The 19,219-nt window shown below is 40.3% G+C and overlaps 1 protein-coding gene across 1 annotated transcript; it reads right to left on the bottom strand.

The window, feature by feature from the left end:
* Positions 1–6,570: 6,570 nt before the first annotated feature.
* LOC125288484 (neuropeptide FF receptor 1-like) lies at positions 6,571–18,661 on the bottom strand. Its single transcript, XM_048234890.1, has 3 exons — positions 18,400–18,661; positions 15,692–15,791; positions 6,571–7,613 (listed from the first exon to the last, which is right to left on the bottom strand). Exons 1-3 carry the CDS (start codon positions 18,626–18,628, stop codon positions 6,671–6,673), a joined length of 1,272 nt encoding a protein of 423 aa, XP_048090847.1. The 5' UTR covers positions 18,629–18,661; the 3' UTR covers positions 6,571–6,670.
* Between the last annotated feature and the right edge of the window lie 558 nt (positions 18,662–19,219).

The following is a 19,219-nucleotide window of genomic DNA, read 5'->3' as shown; positions in this document are numbered from 1 at the left end:
TTAGTCAGATTTTTTTTTTTTTGCATATCCAAATTTTCGTCAAGGATTCCCGGGACACTGTAAGACCGGGGTACACGACACTTGGTGGGCATGTAACCCCACATGGATAGCATGGAACCTCCTTTTTTCGTTTTGATCTGTAGCCCCCCCGCTGGACTGGACCCCCCGAAAGGAGGGTAGGGCAGACACAGTTTTCTGTGAATATCTCGAGAACCGTAGGGCCTAGGAGGTCCACCTTTTTATTGTATGTTGGTCTTAAGGGTGCATGTCAACCTATCCCATTACCACTTATTTCATGTATAGCGCCACCTAGTTAAAAATTAAAAAGCAAAACATTAGGTGTTTTCATCACAATATCTCTGGCTGACATGGTCAAAACTGCACGAAATGGAAAGTGTAGGATCATTATGACACCCTCCGAATGCATGCCAAGTTTCGTGGACTTTCGTTCATGGGGGGCCTTACAATAAAATAATTTATGTGTACATTTAGTGACCGTACACCAACAAGGATTCCCGGGACACTGAAAGACCGGGGTACACGAAACTTGGTGGGCATGTAACCCCACATAGATAGCATGGAACCATCGCTTTTCGTTTTGATCTGTAGCCCCCCCGCTGGACTGGACCCCCTGAAAGGAGGGAAGGGCAGACACAGTTTTCTGTGAATATCTTGAGAACCGTAGGGCTTAGGATGACCAATTGTTTTGCGTTTGTTTGCCTCCAGGGGTCATGTAAACCCATTCCATATGCACACATGTGCATAAACAGATACACACGCACACACATACATTCACAGTAATCCTACGTATGACACATACTCACACAGTAGACATATATACGCATGCATGCACATGCACACACAAAGGCACATAAACAGGCAAACACACAAGCACATGCACATGCACGCACACACACCCACCCACACACCCACACACACATAAACATAAACATGTACACACACACATGCACACAATTCAAGAATTTCTCAGAATTATGAACAGGCAAGATGAGGGTAGGGTTGTATAAAATGTATATTACATGTGAAATCTATGAACTAATCATGTTTTGGTACTTGTTGTCTAGCAGATACCAGTGAGAATTGAGTGTGCATAATGCAATTCAGTGAGACAGTTAGAATCATATATGCCTTTCAGCGTGACTTATTTTTGTGGAAAACATGTGCTGGACTGGGCGGCGGTCATATTTTGTACCGTTCTGCGGTACGTCTAGTTATGTCTGCAATAATGTGTTTTAACCTATTAGCTAAAATTGATGTTATTATTTTATGGTCTGTATTTAATAATGATATCGGCCTATAGGATGCACATTTTGTGAGGTCTTTCCCTTCTTTAGGTATCAAGGTGATGATGGATGATGTCCAAGTTTGTGCCCATTTTTCAGTAGCCAATGCATAAAAAGGCTTTATAAAACTCGTTTGTAAAACCATTATCTCCTGGAGACTTTCCTGGTTTTAAACTTTGCATTTGCTCATTTATCTCTTCAATTGTAATTTGCTTTATTAATTAACATTATTTACTTGTGTTACTTTTGGTATTTCAAGATTCTTTAAATAAGTCTGCGTAAATTCTTTGTCTCCATTTTTCTCTGATTTATACAGTTTTTCATAATACTTAGTAAATTCTTCCGCAATCTCTTCCTTATCCATTACCATTCCAGTTTGATCTGTATTTAGTTGTGTTATATGTGCCCTCTTCTGCTGTTTCTTCAGTTTATAAGCTAAAATTTTCAGAGACTTTGGCCCATCTTTCTTGTTGTGTAAACTGTATTAACTTCTCTATCTCAAGCATATGTAATTTGTCTAATTTTACTCGTTTCTCTTTCAACTCCAACCTGTCCTTCTTACTATCTGTTATACTGTGTCTATTCTCTAATATTTGAATTTCTTCAAGTGTCTGCTTGATGTCTAATTTTTTAACATTGTAATTTCTGCACATAGTGCATAGATTTAATCATGACATGTAATTAAGAACATTTTGGAGTTAGGAAGTTTATTCTGTCTCTTTTGGGAACTACTGTGGGGTACAGACTGTGGAGTTTTAGAAAGCTACCCGTCGGAGATCATAAACGCCATGGCAAGGCATTCAACATTAAAAGGGCACCACTAATACACCACTCTAACCCTTGCCAGGCTTCAGAGAGTGCAGTGTGGCTTTGGGTTGTAGGGTTCGCGTGTAGGCCTAACTTATGAAGCGTTCATAGCCCTTAAATTCCAGCGTAAGAATGAGCAGGTGTTGGTAAATGTGGTGACTGAAAACAAACCTAAAATAAATATCACGGCCCCAAATATCCTCATTTTGGAGGCCTTGGCACTAGAATGTACAACATGAAAGTTCATAATGCATCCAAAAGACAAAATGTTCTGAGCTCAGGGTTATGTTGCAACTTCAGCTGAACCAGTTAGTTTGGCAGTCAGAAAAGTGGCATCAAAGAAATTTGGGAAGGTATGGGAAATTAAGTATAACAGACTTTATTTTGCAGACAGAATGCATCATGTGCTACTAATGCATTCTTTAAAAAACTATATGACACATGTAATTTGTCCCTGTATTTTGCAGACAGAATGCATCATGTGCTACTACCAAATGCACTAATTAAAAAAACTATATGACGCATGTAATTTGTCCCTGTATTTTGCAGACAGAATGCATCTTGTGCTACTACCAAATACACTAATTAAAAAAAACTATATGACACATGCAATTTGTCCCTGAAAAAAAAAACACAGATACTGTATGTCCATAAAACACTGGAGATATAAAGTAGCCTATAATAATTTGTGCACAAGAAAACAACACACATGATTCAGGACTCTTAAAGGAAAATTCCGGTATTTAGCACTCAGTGAGTTGCACAGTTTTGAAAACGAACGTTAAGGGTTGTTTTAGGACATGTTTGAGTAGCCTACAGTATGCCTGTTGGCAGCCACTCTGAGTAGTCAAAGGCGATTCAAAACGAGTCAGAAAGGTAGAGACAGGACCAATCGTCAAAATTTTAGTGTCCACCACTCTAGTTCATCCAAAACGAACAAGAAAAGGGACTCAAAGTGTTAAATACCGGAATTTTCCTTTAAGTTTAAAAAAAAAAAAAATCATTTTCATCAACAATGCAATTCTTTTCACATGATGGATATCCCAAGCCATCAAATCGGTTGACATAACAGCCCACAATACAGATACAAATGTACAGGAAAACTCTTTGGTCCAATGGACTTTACTCCATGAAAATAACTCTCCAACTTTCCTCCATCGATTTACTATACTGCACCCGTCAGACCATTCCGACTTGAAAACGTAGAGTTTGAGTCAGATTCAGTTGATAAATGCCTAACCTTGCATATAAATGGCCCTACGCCTGGTGTGTGTCGGTGTATGTTTGTTTTGTAAATGAGGAACACTGAGTGTGATATTTTGTGATTTAGAAGGAGTCCTTGATCAACTGACTCAGTGTTTCATATAGCTGAGAGCAGATACCCTTGAAATGCCATCATCACCCAGCAGACAGTCATTACCAGCAGAGGAATTGTATATGTGTAAGAACTCTCTCTCTCTCTCTGTGTGTATGTGTGTGTGTGTGTGTGTGTATGTGAGTGTGTGTGTGTGTGTGTGTGTGTGTGTCATCTGATGATAACTCCCTAGATGAGTGCTCTTCCCATCCTTTTAAAGAGCTGTGCTCTGAAATGTGGTTGCCTCACCCACTGAACTTCTGTAAGGTTCTCTACAGTGAGCCAATGTTCCAAGTATGTGGTTTAGTGACACAGTCTTATCTACTGCTATCAGGTATTACTATGTAGCCTATGGTAGCTAGCTAGAACAGGGCTAATTAGCCTGAAATGGAACACTGATGCGGTTTAACCCTTAAAGGAGTACCGGAATGTTGAGAAATGAACGTTCTAAAGAATATCTGGGTTCATTGAATTCAACATAGAATTTTAGAACCTTCAATTGTTGCGGAACTTAGAATGTTCAAAAACCTACACCTTTAAGGGTTAATTATCACCATTTGAGCGGTCTCCCATGCCTCCCACGCCTTCAGTCCTCTGCCCCTTGATATGTGGTAAGCGTCTTCATTTTCTTTTTTTAAACATGCTTTAAGCGATGTTGCGCGGTTTCTAAGCTAAAACATTTTTGTCACGCCTCCAGCACCTTTTAAGAACTACCGGCATTTGTTTTAGTACTGGTTGTTATTTGCATCAGAAGTTTTGTTGCAGGGATTGCCAAGTCAGGACTGGCACTAACGTTTGGCTTTAGACAGGGAAGCTACACTAGACATGTAACTGAAGCGTTCCATTCGCGATGCGTAAAATCCATTTTAGACAAAGACAGACAAAGACAAATCATTGCACATTTTGAACTGTAAAACTCAGCTTAACCAACACAAAAGCATACAAAACACTATGTCACATCACCAGCAAGGCAAGAAAACTCCAGGGACAATATTGCAAAATCACATGACCAGCTTCACAATTACTATTCAACACACTGAAACATTAGGATACCAGGACAATTCATAGGTTGTCTTATTTTTTTTCCCTTCTACTTTTAAAAAAAAAAAATGTTTGGTTGGTTTTCCATTTCTCAAGGACACAATGTTTTTTATATTTGGTATGCTTATACTTGGCTATGTTTTCTCACTGAATGCCCAATCTTTCAGCTATATGAAATTGCTATAAGTTACCATATTTATTTTATTTTAACCTGGCAGGGTTTGGTCTATCTTCGAAATGTATTCTGTCTTTCAATCTTTCAGTAATATTTACAAAAATGTCCTCTTTCATCTGTTGAACTTAAGTTCAACCTTTTGCCACATTTAGGCAGTTGATAATACCTGCTTGGACCCCGATGATTGCTGGTCCAAGCGATTACAGGTATATTGTACGCCCTGTAATTTAATGTATTCTACATTCAGTATTGTATTTAATAGTATGCTTGCCTGCAACTAATACTTCTATATTCAGTACATGCATATTTTCCAAAACCTTGTAAATAAATGTGAAGTATATGAAGCTCATATTGATGTTTATGTATACTTTTTACGAAATGCTCAGATTTAACAAGAATACCATTGTAAAATCACACTCATTCGCATATACTCACTACATGAGACAGGCCTCAAAACCACAGAGCGTAATCTACAGGTAGGCCTACTGTTTACCCTGTTAATGTATTGACATCACATCCACAGACTGTTCCTTGAATTTCTGTCATTTTCACCCTTAGTTACAAAAATGTAATAATTCAAGACATCTCTTTGAACAGAGATAATATTTCCTTTCTTCATTTAACGACAGTTATATGTTATAGTTATAGCCCTAGTTATAGCCTGTTATAGTTATTTCCCCCTTTGCAATCCAAATGTCTTCCTGACATTTTCATCCCCCTTTGCAATCCAAATGTCTTCCTGACATTTTCACCCTGAATAACATATACAGTATAACAAACTTTTATTACCAAGCAACCAGTTTCTCCATTTGACACAGTAGCATTTCCCATTCTGAATCACTTTATTATCCCCTCTGAAATCTGAATGTCTTCAACATGATGGCCCAGCCAACTATTTAATACACCCACAGGTGCAACCTACTGATATTCAGGATGAACGTTTTTTTTTTGTTGTTATTAATGGTATACGTAATGGAAAATTCTGAGTGTGAATGCTCAGCTGTTCAGCAAAGACACATTGCTACACATTGGCAGGCAGACGTACTAACATTTTAGCATCTGTTTCAGGAATTATTTCTTTGCTCTATGCACTTTAAAAAATGACATTGTATATATGAACAGACTGCACATGAAGGCCTGCAACAGGAGCGCCAAATGGCAAGTTGTATTTTTCTTACTTGTGCATATGCATTTATGGGAAGGTCTAGGGAAAAGTTAGCCTAGAAATCAATGTAATTTGCTGCCAGGGAAGTCTAGCAACTCTCCGTTGGCTTGCGAGCTGGAAAAATGAAACGCATTGCTGTTTTTCTCTCCAGCCTTTGTAAATATTTCATGAATATCTTATGAAGTCTACATCGATTGTCACTTTACTATACAAGTTGTGAAGTATTCGTAATCGCTGAGTTTAACACTGGGAGGTAAACTAGCCTACATTCAGCTGACCCGTATTTGTGTAACCTGGAGTGGTTGGACATTCCCAGTAGCAAAAGATGAGAAATCATCTGCAAAGGTTACATCATAAAACAAATAATTTTTTATGAAACAAAAAATATTTTCTTGACCATGTTCTGTCTTTTTGGCACTGGAGTAGCCCATTGACTCAGATGTGACGTGATCAGGTAAGAGGTTTGGAACAAAAACGGCAATGCTGCTTTGCGATTGTTGGACTTTTATTGTTGTCGTTGTTCTGTCTTCCACATTCATGAAAGGCTTGGTATGAATGTTGAGTCATGTCTCATGAATGCTTTATGTGCCGTTTATGACAGCTGCTATGAATGTGTTATGAACTCAGCCGTCAAGTAAAGTGTTACCGTATTTTTTTTTACTCTAGCCTACTTTTTTGTTCAGATTTTTTTCCCCAGAGCCCAAGCTATTCTATCACCATATGATGTTTGATGCTCTGCCAAATTGACACCTTTTCAATAGCTTTTTTTTTTAAAGCCTGTTTCTTCTTCAGATTCACCTGAGTTCACTCAATTGAAATGCCTTTCACAGCTCCCAGGCCTGGCAGCACACAGCTCGTTTTGGAGAGATAATCTCTGCATCATGCTTGTCAAGGTCTGTGCTCTTCAATCCGCGACTGCTTCCTGAACTCTCTTTCCCAGAGTTCCTGCATTCCACAACCAGCCCCTCTGTCCGGTTCTCCATCTCCAAATGCACAGACCCCACCAGGTCGCTGTCAGTGTGCACCCGGTTCCGCACCCCCAGGTTGGTGGCCAGAACCACTTCCCTGGGACCCCGAGCCCAGTTTTGCCGGCCCCTCCTCTTATCCACTGGCCCCCCAGGCACGCTGAAGCAGCAGGACTGAGTCTGACAGGCGTCCTGAAAGCCCTTCTTGAAGTTCTCATTGAAGTAGCCGTAGATAATGGGATTCACGCTGGAGTTGGAGAAGGCCAGCCAGTGGGAGAAGGGGAAGATGTATCCGGTGAGGAGGTCAAGCTTGTCGCCCTCCAGCCGCGCGTAGTCAGTCAGCATCAGCAGGGTCCAGAGCGGAAGCCAGGACAGCATGAACAGCAAGGTCACCACCGCCAGCATCTTGATGACCCGCGCGTGACGCTGTGTTTTGGGGGACTTGACTGGCGGGTTTGCGCACGGGTGCTCCACGTTGGCCAACGCGTGTCTGCGGAAAAGCTTGGCCCCAATTCGCCCGTACAGCAGGACGAGAAGTGTGAGAGGCACCAGGTAGATGTGGGTGAACAATACAGTGGTGTAGACCTTTCTCATCTCCGGGTCAGGCCAGGTCTCGTAGCAGTAGTACAGCGGGTAGGTGCGATTGTGCCAGAGAACCATGCTATCTTTCTCTTGCTCAACAGTCAGCATCACTGCCGAGGGGAACATGATGGCCAGGGCCAGTAACCATATCAAACCGATAGTAGCCTTGGCAACAAGCAGGGTAAGCTTAGCCTTGAAGGGATAAACGATGCAGCGGAAGCTTTTAGGGAGGAGAAAAGGGGGTGGAGAGGGGGAGGAAAAGAAGAAACAAAATGTTTGAACCAATATTCTCCACCTTGGCTAAACAAAACAAAACAAATATCATATGCTGAGGGTGGCAACTGAACATGATGCCAAATTCGAAACAAACATGAGAGATCTGTTCCTTCTCAATGTAGATGCGATATTTGACATCAAAACTGCTACATAACTTCATTTTTATATATACTGTTTGTGGCTCAGCTGTTGGCATATCACATACAGCTTAGCAACAGGTATAGCTAAAATTAACTAATTTACCAGGAACACATTCCCTCCCCCCCCCCCCCTGCATTTCATTTAATTTCATTGCATTTCAATTGAGGTAGCAAACAGGAAGCAGAATTGCCAACCCTGGTTAACAGTCACGGTTTTGTCATAACTCCTCTATGCATTTTTGCATTTAGAATAGCTCTGAAACCGGGGGGCGAACACGTCGCAGGGGGGGGGGCAGTGCGTGGATATCTCAACCGCAAAATTAAACAATATTTCTTTTTTTTTTATACCATGTTTTTATTCAAGAAAGGTAAGACAAAACAGATCCATACATTCAGGTACAGTCTCTTCTTGATTTCTGTTTTCTTATTTTGAATCAAACCCATCCCACCCACACCACCCATATACTGCCATTTTAAAAAAAAAAAAAAAAAAAGGGGAAGGGGGGAGAAGGAGGTTGAGGGAGGGAGTAATTCCCACTCCGTGTAGAGGGCACATCATATATCAGACAACACACAATTGTGCATATTGGGCAAGGTCTTACATTATCAGGGCCTTATATCATCTGGGGGGAGAGTGTTAAGCCTCTCAAAGTATGACAACAATGGATCCCATATTTTATGGAATGTATTGGTTGATCCTCTAGAGAAATACTTAATTTTTTCTAATTTTAGGAATAGCATCAGGTCCTTAAGCCAGACTGATGCATTCGGTGGTTGATGAGATTTCCACTCGAGGACTATCCTTCTACGAGCCAAAAGGGAGGCAAAGGCAAACGCGTTTTTCTTATTAGTAGTCATTAAGACTTCACTCACTAGTACACCAAAAATGGCCATTTCTGCATTTGGCTTCACATCGGTGTCAAACGCTTCATTTAAAGTTCTGCAAACAGATGACCAAAAAGTCTCTTAACTTTGGAAGTCCAAAACATATGAGCCATGTCTGCTGAAGTAGAATTACAGCGGTCACCAATGTCTGGATAGATTTTGGACAGCTTTAATTTGGTGTAATAAATTCAGTGAAAAACTTTAAACTGTATCAGGTTGAGGCGGGCACAGGAGGATGTTCCATTAACTCTACTCTGAGCACAGTCCCAAGCTGCATCAGATATCTCCATCCCAAGTTCTTCAGCCCAATCAGTCCTGATTTTATCTAATGACACCTTTTGAAAAGAAAGTATTGTGTTGGATATAATTGAAATCTGGCCTTTACTCTGCACAGGAATCTGTAAGATGTTGTCCAACTCTGAGTTTGCTGGTAAGGCTGGAAAGGTTGAACTCCATGTTTGGATAAAGTGACAGACCTGAAAATATCTAAATAAATCTGACCGTTGTAGTTTACATTTCTTTGTAAGGTTATTAAAGCTGCCAAAAAGGCCATCTATATAAAAGTCACTACATCTAATAAGACCCACTCTTTGCCACTGTGTAAAGGTATGATCCATTCTGGCTGCAGGAAAGAGGTGGTTATTGGAAATAGGGCTACACATAGAAAAATCAAGAAGTTTGAAATGTTGTCTAAATTGCGCCCAAATTTTGAGAGTAGAATGTACTACGAGGCTATGTATACTGTGATGGTGAGAAAGGTAATTTTGCTGTAGCCAAAGCAGAGGGAGATGTTGATAAGCAGGAGTTTGCTTCAACTTGGCACCATTCCAATTCTGGAGAATGAAACCAGTAAATAACTTTTTGTATATTTGACGCCCAATAATAATTCCTTAAATTGGGAAGCGCTAGGCCGCCTTGGCTCTTGGGTCTCTCTAGAAACTCCCTCCGGATTCTAGGAGTTTTACCATCCCACAGAAAAGAAAAGATTAACTTATTCAAAGACTGAAAAAATGATTTGGACAAAAATACTGGGAGACATTGAAACAAATACAAAAATCTAGGTAAAAAAATCATTTTTATACAATTAACTCTACCTGTGAGAGATAAGTATAGGGCTGACCATCTCTGAAGATCTGATTCTAGCTTTCTCATGAGGGGTTTGAAATTCTCTTCATAAAGATCAGAGAAGTTACGGGTGACCTGTATGCCTAAGTATCTAAAGCCAGACTTGGAAATGCGGAAAGGGAGTGCAGTATCCGAAATCTGAAGAGCTGAATTATTGATTGGAAAGCATTCACTTTTGGACATGTTCAATTTGTAGCCAGAGAAAAGCCCAAATACATGTAACATTTCCACAACATCAGGGACACATGACACTGGATCTGATATATAGAGCAATAAATCGTCAGCATATAGAGAAATCCTATGTTCAACTCCCATCCTGTGAATCCCATGTATGGCGTGTGATGTTCTCAACTTAATTGACAGGGGTTCTATAGCTAACGCAAACAAAAGAGGACTGAGGGGACATCCCTGTCGGGTACCCCTTGACAGAGGAAAAAGTTGGGAAGCCAATTTGTTAGTTATTACTGATGCTTTTGGGGAAGTATATAGCAGGCGGACATAAGAGATAACTTTCTAATACGGCAAACAGATAACCCCACTTCTCCGCATCAAGGGAGACACCACTTCTGGAATACCCCTGGATGCTGGAGAGTGCACAACATTCAACAGTTTACGAATATTTGTGAAAGAGTGACGGTCCTTCATAAATCCAGTTTGGTCCATTGAAATTATTTGGGGCATTACAGTATCTAATCTTGAGGCAAGGATCTTGGCTAATATCTTTACATCTGTGTTTAGAAGTGAAATTGGCCGATATGACCCACACTTAAACGGGTCCTTATCAGGTTTCAATAGAAGTGAAATAGATGCCTCTGTTAGGCTCTGTGGTAGTTTTGAATTACTCAATGAGTGGTTAAACATTTCAAGAAGAATGGGAGCTAGCTGAGATGAAAATTTCTTGTAAAACTCCACAGGATAGCCGTCTGGCCCTGGGGTTTTACCACTTTGCATTTTCTGGATAGAATCAGAGATCTCTTGTAGTTGCAAAGGTTTGTCCAATTCAGTCCTAACAGCCGAATCAATCTTAGGGATATCCAAATTGTTTAAAAACTGTAACATGTTTGATGTATCATGAGGAAATTCAGATGTATACAAGTCTGAGTAAAATGCTTTAAAAGTATTGTTTATTTCAACTGGATCTATTGTCAACTGTGAATCACTGACAATCTGTGGGATCATACGAGACGCTGATCTGCATTTCAGCTGGTAAGCTAAAAAGCGACCTGCTTTGTCTCCATGCTCATAGTAGTGTCCTCTTGACCACAGGAGGTGCCTCTCAGTTTTTTGCGTCGTTAATAAATCATACTGAGTTTTCAGAGTGATTCTGTCTTTATATAGCTCTGGAGTTGGGGCTGTGCAATACTGGCGGTCTATGTTTCTTATTGAGTTAATTAGTTCTTGCTCCCTCTGTTTTCTTGCCTTATTACGTGATATGGAGTATGACATAATTTCTCCCCTAATAACAACTTTCAATGTCTCCCATAAAGTAGATGGTGATATTACGTCTGATCTGTTGAATAACAAAAACTCATCAATTGCTTTAGATATGAATTCACAGAACTGTTCAGTCTCCAGGTATTGCGCTGCGTTAGATTTTGAGAGAAAACAAGATCAAGAATCACTGGTGCATGGTCTGATTCCACTATGGCAGTGTACTCTACTTTCTTCACTGTGGGAAGGAGTATTTTATCAATAAAAAAATAATATATTCTACTGTATGTATGATGAACGTGTGAAAAGAAAGAGAATTCTTTTCTGTGTGGATAGAAAAACCTCCATGGGTCAACACAGCCAGTCTGATCCATGAAATCACAGAGAGCTTTGGACATTTTGGAACGTGTTAAAGTTTTAGGATTGGAGCGATCTATAGCTGGGTCAGTCACTGTATTCAGATCCCCAGCAAGAATGAGCCTATGAGAATTTAGATTTGGAATCAGGGAGGTGAGTTTATTAATGAAGCCAACATCATCCCAGTTAGGGGCATATACACTTATAAGTACGACAGGGGTGTTAAAGAGGGAAACTGTCACTATTATAAACCGTCCTTGAGGATCGGAGATAGTTTTTGAAGGCGTAAATAATATTTTTTTATGGATCAATATTGCCGCTCCCCGTGCCTTAGCGTTAAAGGCAGAGTGGAAGGTCTGTCCAACCCAGTTTCCCTGAGCCCAACTTGATCTGCTACGGTCAAGTGAGTTTCTTGTAAAAACGCTAGTTCCACATTTAATTTCTTCAAGTGGGAAAATATTCGTGACCTCTTAATCGGCCCATTCATGCCCTTAACATTCCAGCTTATGAATCGGGTGGATGGCGCGCCTACTTCTGCTGTACTATAATTTGTGCTATCAGCCATGCGCCATTAAAGGAGGGGAATGAGGTGGAGTGTAGCTACACCCCATAGCAGAAAGGTAAACGTATGTCAACAACTCCTCCAAAATAATAATCAAATAAAATGAACAACACAAAAAACCCTTTGGCAGTATAAAAACCCGTTTTAACATAGAATACATAAAAATGGTTGTCAATAATTAAACCCATCCCAAAATTAAACATAACACACAAATCTCCAATGTCTGCCTCCTGAACATAGGCAAACCGCTGGACCCCTCTAAATCTTGAATCTTCCGGAGGTGCGTTATTTAACTAAGCCGTTAACCTACAGGAGAGCCTTTGGCCATCTAAAAGTTATACTTGAAGCTTTTTTAAAATAATCACCGTCTAACATTCGCCACATTATGACAGACTATTCCGACAATGAGCCTAAGCAACGATAGATGCAACTTTAAACAGTGACTAACATTGTGTAAGCTAACATTATATATGGCTAGTAGCCACCACCTTCCACACATGAGTCAGTTTAGAATGAACCCAAACAAAGTCAATTTAGCGTTTGAGAGTAAATGTACATAGTAGGCTGGGAACAGTACAGATTTACCTCAAAATGCCCGTGTTAGTCCTTTTATGCTGCTATTATCAGTTGGTGAGGACATCATCTCTCCTCAAGCAAAGTTCAGTCTGATAACATTAACGGAGGTGAACTAGCCGCCAGCCAAAGTAGTCACTAGCAATCCGTCGGGTTACTCTTGAGCCATCACCTGTTGATCATAGAACGCCTTTGATTCCTCTGGTGTGTCGAATTTAAGCGAATTCCCTCCGAATGAGACTCGCAGACAGGCTGGATAAAGTAACTGGAATTTTATTCCCTTCTTGTAAAGTGCTTGCTTGATGTTGTTGAATTCCGCACGTCTCCTTGACAGACTAACGCTGAAATCAGGATATATTCTCAGAGTAGAATTCTTGTATTTCAGCTCATGTTGTCTAGCCCAACGCAGTACCCGCTCCTTTTCCTGGAATCTTTGGAAGCCTACCACAAACGGCCGAGGAGACTTTCGAGTATGTTCAGATTTTTTGCCCACTCTATGCGACCTTTCCAAAGCTGGAGCAGAGTCAAAAACCTCACTGCCCATAATGCCCATCAGCAAGTTTGACAAACACCACAGGATCCTCGCCCTCTTCACTGTCTTCAGGAACATTCACAATTCTCAAATTAGATCTGCGAGAGCGGTTTTCTAAATCCTCGATGCGATCCAGGAGATCCTGTGTATTCTGTGTTTGCAAAGATTTGATTGCTGCATCTGCTGCGAATAACTTTTCAAAATTCTCCCCTGCTAGGGATTCCGTTGCAGTCAAGCGGGTTTGAAAGTTATCTACAGTCTCTTTTACAGCGTTCATAGAAGTTTGCAAAGGGCCAACAGATTCCTGAATGAGGATGGAAATATCCTCTCTTAAACTGGCACGTTGCTTTGACAGCTCTTCCACCAACTGGTCCATGGCCATTCCTAGAGGAGCATTCGTTAGCAGGGGAGGCCATAGTAGCTAGCTTGCTAGCAATGGTGTTCCGCGTTGTCGGTGCAGCTGAGGTCGACTGTGTCTAGAGGTGCTCATTATATGTTCGTGGCTAACATAAGACGTTATAACAGTAGTTTTATTATAGTTATACGGCGTTAAAAACACTTTAAAGGAAAATTATAGGCAAGTTAGGCCGGAGCTCGTCTCTCTTGCTTCTTACTCCAGCATGGCCCAAACCGGAAGTCATTAAACAATATTTCTATCGAGCGCCTACCATGGACTAGGCTGGTTGAACTCTGATCTGCCGGCGATTTCTTTTTCGATTTCTTAAAAGATTTAACTTGGTTGGAACCTCATAGTTCTCAAAATGCAAGGGAACATGAATCAGCCTATTATTTGCACGAACAATAACGGACGGTAGCTCTTCAACTTGGCCCGTTAAAATGTGTATGAAAAGTCTAGCAACGCATTTCATGAAGGCCCTTTTGGACATGTCAGTTATTTGCACCACTGGGTAAAACTGCATTTTGTTTTAGACTACTAGTATTTAATTTGTGCATTGACAATAAAGCTGAATATCATTTGAACTAGATGACTAAACTTATGCATGTAGAAGAAGAAACATTCACAAATATCCATGACATGACCTCTCTTCTTGATAGCTGTTGAAAACTGCATGGAACTGACAGGGATTGTTTTGTTTAATAATAAATAAATAAATACATTATGCTGCTACCTTCTGCTTTTCCCAAATACAGTGTAGCCTACAGGTGTACCTTTCATCAGTCCAGTTGCAATGGATGGACTGTGATGAACTGCCCTACTTGTGATTGTTTACAGATTTTAAAAGTTGTATAACAATGCTACAATTTTTTTGGCAAGTGCTACAAATCTATTCACCTTTGCAGCGCCAGTAGGCCAGCGGCCCGCACACACACAATCTAAACAAGCATACACAAAAGTTTCAAGAGTGGGGGATGGAGTAGAAGATGGAGACAAATTCATTAAAGGGGTGGTTCAGGATTTTGGACATAGGACCTCATTTCCAAGTAAGCAAGTGTGATATTTATCAGTGGAGACCGTTTTCAACACGTTTCATCCAGTCGTTCTAATTGCAGAGTTCGCGAGGTGCTAGGCTAGCGCCAAGTCAACGGTATGTGCTAGCCTGCCACTAAAAACAGTCTTACCCACTCCAAAGTACACCCAAGGCAAATAAATTATAACGCCAGACTATCGATGTAAATGTCTGTATTGATAGTTTTATTTCTAACATTATTCTATCCTTGCATTTCAACGATCGCATTACATTTTGAGGGACTAGTGTCTTAGCAGCGGCGGAATTATACTTGCTCCAGTTAGTAGTACTGCGCCAAAAAGTAAACAGTAAAGCGCACTCCAATGGGGATACCTAGTAGTAGCCTTGGTAATATCAGTCCGCCGCTAAGATGCAAAATGACTACTACCAACTTCAGGGAACAAAGTATAACTATTGCAACGCGATGCGAGGGTAGTTGTATTTCTTACACTATTCTATCAACACAGACATTTACATCGATTGTCTGGAATTTGCCTCGAGTGTCCTTTGGAGTAGGTAAGACTGTTTTTAGTGGCAGGCTAGCACATACCGTTGACTTGCGCTAGCCTAGCACCTGCAAACTCTGCAATTAGAACGACTGGATGAAACGTGTTGAAAACGGTCTCCACTGATAAATATCACACTTGCTTACTTGGAAATGAGGTCCTATGTCCAAAATCCTGAACCACCCCTTTAATATGATTTATTTTCGCAGAATGGATGTACAGGACTGAGCGCCGGTCATATTTTGTACCGCTATGCGGTACATCTAGTTTCCTATATATTTCTGTGTTTTGCAAAAATGTACATTGTCATTTCCTGTGTGACTCAAATTTAATTTGTCACATATCAACACCAATTACAGTAAGTAATATTTTAAAAACTTGCGCGGATTGGGTTTGTACCCTTTTTTTTTTTTTGGTGCATCTGTAAAAAGTATACACTCACCGGTCCACAGCAATGGCCACCAGTGTGAACACGGAAGCACACACGGACATCCCTTGCACAAGACCGCTCACTTTACACACTGTATTGCTGAAGGGCCAACCTGTTCAACAAACATAGTATAGAGAGTCAGTTTAAAGATTTAAGAAGTCTCTAGAAAAGAAGAAATGTGTTAACTTTGTAAAATGAAAAAAGATCCCTTGATGATAACAGATTAGTGTTATAATGAATGAACATGTTCTAATGAAAACATATTGATTATATTACTGCACCCATTGAGGATTTGAATGTTATGGAGGCAATGAAATGGCAAAAACTACACCAAGGCAACTATCTCAATTCTAAGAGAGGGCTTGCTCATGTTGACATGTGATCTCCATTAATAATGAGCTTATTTGCATTGGAAGCATTTTCTCAGGGATGTACTGTATTTATGGTGTGAATGAGATGAATCATTGATCAGGAATTCAGTATTTCAAGAGCAAAAAAGCTGAGGCCATTTGAAATGACATAAGTGAATGCATTGCTTTTGTAATACATTTAAACCATAAATGATGTGTATACACAGATCAAATAAATCAAAAGCACATGCATGCAATGCATACAATAGCTTAGAATAGAATAGATAAGATCCTCTGGATCGAAAACCATATTAAAAGTGAATCATACATGTATGATAGTTTGTCAAAAAGACCGATCAATCAAATGCATCAATGAATTAATCAATGAATGAATAAAAAAAAAAAAAAAAAAACATCCAACCAATCAATCAAATCAGCGGTATATACTGTATTCTCCTTATATTATTATATTATTCTACTGCCATTCCAGATCAGAACCATCCCTCTCAGAACCATAGAGTCACATGGTTGTTCTGACACTCCGTCACCAGAGACTGGCTGCTCCAGAGGCAGAGCCCTTTCATTATTTCAGATTGGACCCAAACCTAACAGCAAAAAGTGACAGAGACCTGATAGAAAATATTGAAGTTAAATTAGTACCACCAGAGGATAGCATACTCATGTTGGTGGGAGATGTGGCGTGAACATCACTTCCAAAAGAGGGTAGAAGGTAATGAGGCAAGCTGCCTGCTGCTATGCCTGACTCCTACAGAATCCAACCCAGACAAAAGTGGCTACTCTACTACACAACATAAGAAATGATAACAACAAGCATCTTCATCTTCATTTTTCATCAAAAATGAACAATCAAGTAAGATTTCTTTACAGAGAAGATACATTGAAATTGGGGCACTTTGTGTTAGTAGACTAGTTTTAGGGTTTAACAGTTTTGAATCAACAACTTTTTATTTTATTTTATTTGACTTTATTATTAGATGTATTGTTGTTGTTGTTGTTTGTTATTTGATTGTATTTTTTTATTTCAATGTGAACTGTGTTGAAAGTCGTCAGTATAGTTGGGCAGGGGCTCTGACTGCCATATCAACAAGCCTGTTTCAACTACACGACTCCTGTCATACTATCCACTGCCTGATGAGAATAACAACTCAGACATGCAAATGGAATGTGAATGGAACTTTCTGCAGCACTCTGAAGAGCCGTGTAATAAGTGTATAAGAATGGACCTCACCCACAGATATGTGGAATAGAGTCCCCAAGTGTGGCATAAATAGCATTGAATTTAGACATGTGGCATCATTTCTAGCTAATAAAAATAAATATATCCATTTAAACGTGTTTACCTGCTAGGCAGCAGCTTAGCAACATAACACGGATTCCCTGGCAGGTGTAATAGAAAGAAACAAAATTCCAGTGGATATTTCACGTCTTCTCAAAGACTGGCGGCTGTTAAGAGCGACGTTTTTTGCCAAAAAAATAAAGCAAAAACACGTCCGTGAATTTAAGGATTTTAACCGCATGCTGTGAAGTTACATAGGTCTCTTTTACGGAGGAAACCCATGCTAAAATAAAACTCTGTAGTCACGAATTTGATCGTGTTGGTATGAATATATGTTGTAGTATGTGATTCCTACAGTGTAAAAAAATATACTAACGTCTTAGAAACGTTGTGAAATTATTGAAATAGATTAAGAAAGCCACCGCTATGGCGATTCCAATGGTTAGATTGATTTGTTTAGATCCAGTGAAATTGCTGCCTTGGCAACGCTACGTCATGGCTTCGGGACTCTATTGTTAGGCCTACTTCACATTTACTGTGGGTAACATTTCTCCCAGTAAAGCTGCAGTCGCACACCTTGTCTTGGTGTAATTTTGACCACAAGTCATTTTCTCCTGATGTGAACTATAGCCTAATACTCATTAAAGAATAAAAGGACCAAGGCCTGAACCTTTACAAAAGCTTGTGAATTTACCATAAGTCTGGTCTCAGCCAGTTAGAAAGGAAGCCAGCCACAGGTCTCTGTACAACAAAAAAAGTCCTTCTGAACCTTCTGAACCAGGTGGATCTCCCCTGATGTAAAAGTGATACTAGATAACCCCATGGATCAGTGATAACCTGTTCCCTGTATTTCACAGCAACAGCTGTCCATGTGATGCAGGCCTGGCATATGTAAGGTAAATGTGATGTGAATGAGATGTCTGGCATATGTAAGGTAAACATGATGTGAATGAGATGTCTGGCATATGTAAGGTAAATATGATGTGAATGAGATGTCTGGCATATGTAAGGTAAATACAAACAGACAGGTAAATAAGATAAGTAAGGTAAATACAAACAGACAGCACAGGTACCTGTGATGAGAGTGTCGAGCAGAGTGGTGGGAATACAGAATATGCCCACCAGGAGGTCACTGATGGCCAGGTTAAAGATGAAGAGATTGGTCACTGTGCGCATGTGATGGTTCCTCAGCACGATCACACACACCAGGCCGTTCCCTATCATGCACAGCAGGAAGATAAACAGGTAGGTCAGTGTGTACACAACACCCATGACCAGCGAGTGCTGATAGTATGGAGCCATGGTGATGTTTGCCACCGAGATGGGGTCACTTGAGGCGTTGCCACCATCATAGCTGATATTGAGGTCAGAGATTTCATGTGTTGTTGTTGACACCTCCCACTCTGTTTCCCTCAATGTGGTGTCTTCCTGCAGACTCATCCTCACAGGACTGAGAAGGTAACCAGAGAGTAAAAGCAATAAAGAGAGAGAGAGACAGAGAGTGAGAGACAGCGAGAGAGAGAGAGAGTATGAGCAAAATTATGAATTCAATCAGTGACACAAAAATAGACACACCACTAATCCAAGCAAACAGATACTGTATGTCTAAACATTTAAGCTGTCAATCTGGCATGCACAGTATGGCAGGCTGGTTTGTTAATGACCACCCTGCAATAATGGCCTGACATAGAGACAGCTATAGAAGGGGCATGCATGCATATTACCAACAGGATGGAAATCAACTGGACACACAGTTTAAGGAAGCAGTCACAGACTGTTACTGTTGTTTTTCATTAAATAGGACACTTCACACATGTAATCTGGTAATTCTGTAATGGAGTCCTATTGGGGAAAGCAATCCCTTTTACCAGAGAATATAGGATTCGTCCCGCA

Source organism: Alosa alosa, chromosome 23 (genome assembly GCF_017589495.1).
Source record: "Alosa alosa isolate M-15738 ecotype Scorff River chromosome 23, AALO_Geno_1.1, whole genome shotgun sequence".
NCBI classification, from domain to species: Eukaryota; Metazoa; Chordata; class Actinopteri; order Clupeiformes; family Clupeidae; genus Alosa; species Alosa alosa.
The sequence above is the reverse complement of the archived record's forward strand: the minus strand, read 5'-3'. Positions and strand labels throughout refer to the sequence as shown.